This window comes from Coloeus monedula, assembly GCF_965178545.1.
Source record: "Coloeus monedula genome assembly, chromosome: 5".
NCBI lineage: Eukaryota > Metazoa > Chordata > Aves > Passeriformes > Corvidae > Coloeus > Coloeus monedula.
Genome location: NC_138785.1, coordinates 29,665,288 through 29,672,904, shown reverse-complemented (window position 1 = coordinate 29,672,904; position 7,617 = coordinate 29,665,288). Strand labels below are relative to the sequence as shown.

The window sequence follows — 7,617 nt, the reverse complement described above, 5'->3', positions numbered from 1 at the left end:
ATTATTTAAAGAAACCAGAAGTCTGAGGCTCTGCTATAGGAAACCCAGGGTTGAGCCAGCAAGGAAATCTTGTCTGGCTGTGAGAGTGGGATGAGTAGCAAGGCACCCATTGAGAAGCTGCCCACTGTGAATTCAGTCCCAGCAGTGAAAATCTCGGGTGGTGTGAGTATGGCTGCTGGAGTGGCTCCTGAATGGTCAAAAAGGGAAGTTTCCTTAACATGGTGAGCCTTTGGTGCTTTTATTTTTGATTTGCTGCACAGAAAGATGGGTTGGAATTCAGCATTTGGTTTGTTTTCTGCCATTAACACTAACACTTCATCAGAATGCCACTGCCAATAGTGGAAAGGATGTGTTCTGTAGTAGTTCGCATTCAAGCATCTCAACAGCACCTCATGCTTTGTGGAGGTTTCATGAACCAAACAATTTTGGAAGAGTACTACATTAAGAACAGTATTGAATGTTTTAAAGTATTTCCCTTGGCAGCAACAGAATTTATTTCTATGGCATAGTGGGTTGCATTTCCATGTTATTTACTCTGCTGATTGGATAAAGGCTGATCTCGTTAACAACTTTCTCTGTAGTTGATGGCCTCTTTAACTACACCAGAGTTGATAACACAAAACCTAATAAGTAAATTCTAATTTACTGCAGGTTGCACTGGAACTCATCAAAGTTGTGGGTGGCTACACAGCTGATGCGTACAAGAACTGTTTCCTGAACCTAGCCATTCCCATAATGGTCTTTACAGAAACTGCTGAAGTAAGAAGAACAGAAATCAGGTAGGAAGGACAATGGCAGTATGTGGAACCTACTCATTGATGCTTAGAACTTGCTGAGCCATTCCAACAAGTGTGAAGCTTGAATAGTTACTAAATCCAGATATCCGGATTAAGACCTTACGTGCTCACATAGCAGAGCTATGATGGAACCACAGCTCATGGCCATATTCCCGTTAAGCATTCTAGATATTCAAGGTTATTTTTTTGTTGTTTAAACTTGGAAGATGTTAAATTGCTTCATGCTTGCTATCAAACTCTGCTATCCAGTTACTGTGTACTACTAGAGGTGTAAGTGATCCTTGTAATACTGCCAAGGATGTCCTGTAATGCATTGCCCAAGAATTTCCTGTTTGGAAAATGTAGCCTATATTCATCTGTCCTAATTTAAAAAATAGTGTATTTAAAGGCTTAGTTTTGTTTTCAGTGGAAGATGTTACTTGTGAGGCTTTAAAAATCTAGAGAAGGTAGATGTGTGGCATTGTCCTTAGGAAACATAAATTGTTCAATACAAGAGCTGTTTTTCAGTTGGTCTGGAAACTCAGTAACTTCACTGTCAGATACCATGTTTACTTGGAGGTCTTACTGTGTCTTGTGCTTAGCAAGGTCAGAGGGCTGGAGAAATGGCGGCAGAGAGGGGAGAGATTTTTGCTCAAGATTAAATAGCACATCACTAAGAAGACATGGCAGTTCTTCAATATGCTTTTAAAGGAAATGACTGAGTTCACATTCTAAAGTAACAACCTTTCACTTTTAAAACAGAAATGGGATATCATTTACCATCTGGGACAGGTGGACAATTTATGGGAAAGAGGATTTTACTCTGTTGGACTTCATAAATGCTGTCAGAGTAAGTTATCTACTGTCCTTAGTTAATACAAGACAAGAAGAAAGGAGTTTCTTGGTTTGGGTTGTTGAACTGTGTTTTGTTTTGTTTTTTATTTCCATCAAGTTACTGTTCAAACCAGAATAAATTTAGTAATAACTAATGTCAGTAGGAATGTCTCTAAGTAAAAGGCATCCAAGCCTCTTTTCAAATTCTTTGTTAATTCAGTTGCCTCAAATGTATCTTAATAAAACTTCTGTCAGTGTCCATGCATTAGCAGGTTTTCTGGTGTGGATCCTATGGATTGGAATAATTAGCTATAGTATTAGAAGCAGTAGTATCTGCTGCTCTGGGCAGATGTTCTGATCTTCTAATAAGTTTTAATTTGTGAATTCCAGGAGAAGTATGGAATTGAACCAACTATGGTTGTACAAGGAGTCAAAATGCTCTATGTTCCTGTGATGCCAGGCCATATTAAAAGACTAAAGTTGACGTAAGTATAACTGGAAAATGGATTTAGTGACGCAAGTGCACATATAAATTATGCTCAATGGTTGTATCAAAAGGACGTGTGTCTGACAGCAGTGTTTTCTCTCAAAGTGGTTTCTAGTCATTAATACTTTGGAAAGAAAACACATAATTTGTTTCTTTTGTGGAAAAAAAAAAAAGAAAAAGAGAAAGTGAATTAACTTCTGTGATGAGGAAAGGAGACTTGCAAAATGCTGCTTTAACTGTTGAATACCAGAATGAGAAAGCTAAAGAAGTCTGACAGTAATTTTTTGGGGGGAAAGAATGCACCATGGTTCAAGCAGAACAAGACTACTAGAACCTTTTGAAACTGGCTTAAAACTACTGATGATATGTAGCAACTTAGCTCTGAAGGAGTTAATGTGTTGCTTGCAGTTTAAGATTTCTGGAAGTCTGTTCAGTTATAGTACTTGCTTAAGATTCTACACCACTTTAGCCCTTTTAAAAGATGATATTCACAAAGGCTTTGCAATGTTGCTTACAGACAGGAAGTTGAGGTATTGCACACTGGCAGTTTGGCAGGATGTGAAGGCAGGACATTGAGTTTTGACTGAAGGCCTTTGCAAAATAACAGCCAGATCTCACCCAGGTTTAGTTCTGCTTTACACCTGTTGATTGAACTACTTTAGCTCAAAATCTGTTCTTTACAGCTCCTCTGAAGTATGTGCTGGTCAGTGCTCACAGGCTTTGCTGAAGCAAGTTGATGCACTGCTCAGTTCTGTTTTGAGGGCCTGCCAGTAGGTAATATGAGGCAAAGTAGTATGAGCAAGCCTCTTCAAACTCCCAGGAAGAGAAGAGCCTCTAAGCTGCAGAGTGCCTGGCATACTAAGATGAGAATTTACAGCCTGTCTCCAAAGAAGTTGCTTATATGCTTTCTCTTACAGCTGTATAAATAATTTTGAGTGAGGGGGGTATGTAATGAAGTCAAAGTTATGGTGTGAAGCTGCCTTCTTGTGAGTATCAGCGTTTCTTACTACTCTAAGATTTGAGTCCAGCTTTTCATGGAGTAACAGTGGCTTGGGGTTCTGTTACAAACAGTCCCAAAAGCTTTAGGATATCTGCACAGCAAACTGTGGTCTTGCTTGCATGTTTGTTTTTTCTCAAGTTGTTTGAAATCTTGCTGTAATATAACAAGCATTATCAGACTGCTTATTCATTTCAGAATTGCAGCATTAACTGATGGCAAACTCCTTAAAAGCAAGTTTTAGAGACATAGTAGCTTAGGACTTCCTCATGGAAATGAATATGACCTCAGTATCTCTGCTGAGAAGAGGCTGCTTTGTGTTCTTGCAAGGAAGCAAGTACTTTGAGGAAAGCAGCTTTTTGACCTGCACACTAAGGCATATCCAGAGGAGAAATCCTTCTCTAGGTGGCCTGTGAGGAATAGAAGTGAGTGACGCTATTCCCCCAGCTTCCTAGCATTTGAGCTGGCCTCAGGAACCTAGTGCAAGAAAATAATTTTGAGTCATCCACAGATATGTGATGAAAGTCAGGTTGGCTGATCTCCTTCAATATTCCAGTGTGCAACTTGCAAGCACTGGCTGCAGCTTTTGAGAGTGCAGAGGGCACATGGGGAAAGTTGTACTACCATGTGACATACTTAGTTTAAACTCCCACTGTGGTCATGAAGAAAAAAGTCCCAGATCATGGCTTGCTTTTCCCCCTCATCACTCTTCACCTTTGAAATTCAAAGATTTAACATCTTAACCCCAACAGAATTACTTTCCATCAAAACTTACAATCTAGTGTCTGCACTGGAATGGTTCTTCCTAATGCATTAAAACTGGTGTTTATTGGTAGACAGAAAACTTACTCCTCTTCATTGACCCAAATCCTACACAGAAGCTAACTTTACCTTGTGCCTCAGTAGGATGCTAAGGGGAAATTGTTTCTGTGAGGAATCCCATCTGAAAGTGGCCATGTGCTCTTCTCTTTTGTACTGGGCACTTGTGGAGGAACCTTGTTCCAGACACAAGGATGTGCTGAAGCTCAGGTGGAGGAACAACTTTTGTGTCAAAATTTAGAGGTGGCTTATTCTCTATTTTGATTTGGTCTGTAGTATGCCGGGCCAGCACATACTGCTGGCAGTGAAATTCCTTCTGGCCCCGAATTCCCACTGCCAATCCTCCTGGTATGTTTACAAACTGTTCTTCATTTCTTTATAGGATGCAAAAGCTTGTGAAGCCATCAGCTGATAAGAAGTACGTGGATTTGACAGTATCATTTGCTCCAGAGACTGATGGAGAGGAAGACTTGCCAGGGCCGCCAGTGAGATACTACTTTGTTCAGGAAGACAATTGATGGTAGAGACACAAAAGTCACTCATGGACCATTTGTTCTGAAAGGAGTGTGCTAATTTGCAGCTATTAAAGATGGTACTATATACTTCTTTTTGGTGAAGCCTTAATTAAATGATGAAAATCAGTGGCTCTGCACTGAAGACAAACTGATTTGTTTCTTCTGCTCCTGTATTCTTCAAACCTGTTTGCTCAAAGGAGGATTGGTCACTCCATGAAATGGAATGTCCAGTACAGTCCTTACCTTAAAGACAAGATTTGTATTGAGGAAAGCAAGAAGAACAGTGAACCTAAGAATGGTCCCTATGTGCAAATTAGGCATTGCTTAGGGAAGAGTCCAAAAAACAGGAGAAGCACCATTTTATGATATTCCTGGTGTTCTAAGAACATCTCAAATTCATTTCATATGTTACTTAATTCTCAAACAAGAATTTCATTCTTGCCATCTACACGTGAGATTTAGCCCATCTGGAAGGCTTAAACTCCCACTTAAAAGCAGAGGAACTGGTTCTTGTGTGGCTGGTTAGTGGTGCCGTGGTCAGCGCAGCTGTCTTGTGTCAGTCTCAACATGGAAACATAGGGAGGAGGTGTGAATTGTCAAAACTCCCCTGAAGTTCAGAGAGCTGGAAATGTTGATTATCTGCACTAAGACTGTTCTTTGTGGAATACTGCAGTATGGGGAAAGTGAAAACCTATTGGAGAGCCGAATTAGCACTTTCAACAATAAAACTTGGTCTTCAACAAAGAGAGAATGTGGTTGAACCTTTCTGCCCTCAGCAAATTAAAATCACATGTAGCACTTGATAATTTTAAAGGGAGGAAAAGACAAATGCCTCTGGATGTTTGTCACAGCAGTCAGTTTCCTCAGCTGCACCTTTTGGTATCATTTCCCTATAGCAAATCATTGTGCTGTACACCTGTCCTCAGCACAAGTCTGAGCTTTACTGAACAGTGAGGTTTTAACCTTCATTGGTCAGTTACTGGGATAGCAAAGTGTAAAAATTCTGCTTAATTGGAAATCATTATGAACTAGTTTTGTTGCTGTGGTGAGGCAGAGGTGTGTTACAGAAAAATCATAATTTAACTCTATCATTTAAACACTGGATACTTGAGGTGGTAGTTTTTTTTCCCCATCATGGTAGAGCAGTGTGAGGTTAGAATAAAAACTTATAAACTGAAAAACCTTCTCATGTGTTTAAGCTTTAGAGACTGTTATTGTACATTATGTCGTGCAGCTGTTGCAAAAGCTATTAACAGCTTAGCTGTTTATCCTCAGTCATAATTGATTAAGCTTTAGGAATGCCTTCACATTTAATGAACACTATTGGTCAGGAGTTTTATTTCTTTTTTCCTTCTCTCTTGTAGTCAGGAATAAGTCAGGTATTAAGGTTGGGAACCTGTATACCAAGATGTATAGAACTGAGTAGCTGGAATCAATACAATTATGTCAATATTTTGGATTCAGTCTTATGTGCAGGATGTCTTGTGGAAGGTGTATATAGTTTTATAGTTACTTTAGTTTATTGCTGTAATTTTCTAGATTAATAATACTGCTTTTTAAACTGCCTAGTTTGCTTTTTTAAGAACTTCTTTTAGAGAAACTTTTTGAAACACAAGAAAAGGCGACTACATTTAGAGTGCAGAGGAAGCATAAGCAGACAGTAAGTTTCCACTTCTAAATAACAACTAAAATGTATTTCAGTGTGGCAGTATTAGAATCTAAACTGTTAACTGGTATCACTAATTAGTGCTAAGGATCACTTAAAGGTTTAGGTCAAGTTGAAAATACTGTCATCTCATATTTGGAGGCTGGGAAACGAAACTTTGAGTAAGTATACTCTGATACATTAGCGTGGCGTTAACATCATGCCTGTGCTTTTGAAATAAGCAGCATTTAAAAATAGTGAAGTACTATTCTAGAATGCTTTATGACTGTCCTCAGGGTTTCAAGTACACTGTCAGATGTAATTCATGCAATGGCTTTTATTAATGACAACATGAGCACCTTTGAGGGCCTTGTAAAAAGTCCAGGTCGAGGCTGGCAGGGATCACAGCCAGAATTTGCAGACATGGCTGTATCGTTATGCCGCTCCTTATTGTGTGTGTCTGTTGGATGGATGGATGGATGCTCTGTGGATGGGTTCTGCTCAGTTAAAAAGTTGGTATGGAAAAACTGAAAATGCACAATGGCTCTAGATATTTATTAGCACACCTTTAAAATTTTTTGGATATAAATTAATCTAGGTAAAATCTCACAACTAGCAACTTCAAGAGGACTTTCTGTAGAAGAAGTTGGCATGTTAGGTGTCTCATTAAAACTGTTTGTTGTGTTTTAAACTTTTGAATTGCTGATATGGAGAGTGAATGTGTTTATATTGAAGATTGTGCAGTGGCGTGTGCTGATTCAATGTGCATTTGTGTTTTACAGAGCATGTTTCCCAGTCTGTTCCTCCTTTTTATCAAAAGTCTCTGCAGGTGCTCAGCGTGATCACACTAAAAAGGCTCTGTCAAACTGGGCAAGTGAATTTTGGGGTGCTGATCTTCCAAATCTCCAACATTGTCACTAACAGTGCTACCAAGCTAGAGGGTTGTAGTATTACCTGGAATCTGAGAACTGCTTTTTCTCTTTTTCTTTTTTTTATTTATTGCAATGAAAGCTTGTATTTGTCTAGGACTGCTTGATGCACTATGCTTGTGGAGCAGCTAGAGCATGCTGTCTTCCTGCAGGAGTGAAGAACTGTCTTTCCGCTAGAGCACTTCAAATAGCTTTCCCTCAAAATGTTATTCTTTGAGAGAGCAGTTGATTTGCCAGAGTTAAGTTTTATATCAGTAATGAAGATCTTTCTCACTCAAATGCTTTCTTGAAGAGTTTGTTCATATTTACACCAGCTTTCCCTGAATTGTTACCGCTCTTAATAGATGCAGGAATGTTTGTGCATGCAAAGCATTAAGCAGCCAGCTCAACTTTTTTCTGGTTGGGTAACGTTTCTTCAATGTTAGGAGTAATGAGGATTCTGTGTGAGGGTCTCAATATGGTTAACAGGACTGCTTTGGTGGATCAGATGGGTTTAGGCTTTTATTATCTATACCATGAGTAAAAAGTAGATGTCCGTATTATTTTCCCACCCTTTTTCTATGTACAGGGAATATGTGACTGCTTATTAAAAAGATAAAGCTATTCAAGAATAGT

General features: G+C 39.1%; 1 protein-coding gene across 1 annotated transcript in view; it reads left to right on the top strand.

The window, feature by feature from the left end:
• UBA6 (ubiquitin like modifier activating enzyme 6) overlaps positions 1-5,273 on the top strand; it is a 29,786-nt gene extending 24,513 nt beyond the window's left edge. Inside the window, 4 exon segments of the mRNA XM_082281404.1 lie at positions 652-779; positions 1,539-1,626; positions 2,001-2,095; positions 4,296-5,273. Of these exon segments, the coding sequence (XP_082137530.1) occupies positions 652-779; positions 1,539-1,626; positions 2,001-2,095; positions 4,296-4,431 (447 nt within the window). The 3' untranslated portion in view covers positions 4,432-5,273.
• The last annotated feature ends 2,344 nt before the right edge of the window (positions 5,274-7,617 follow it).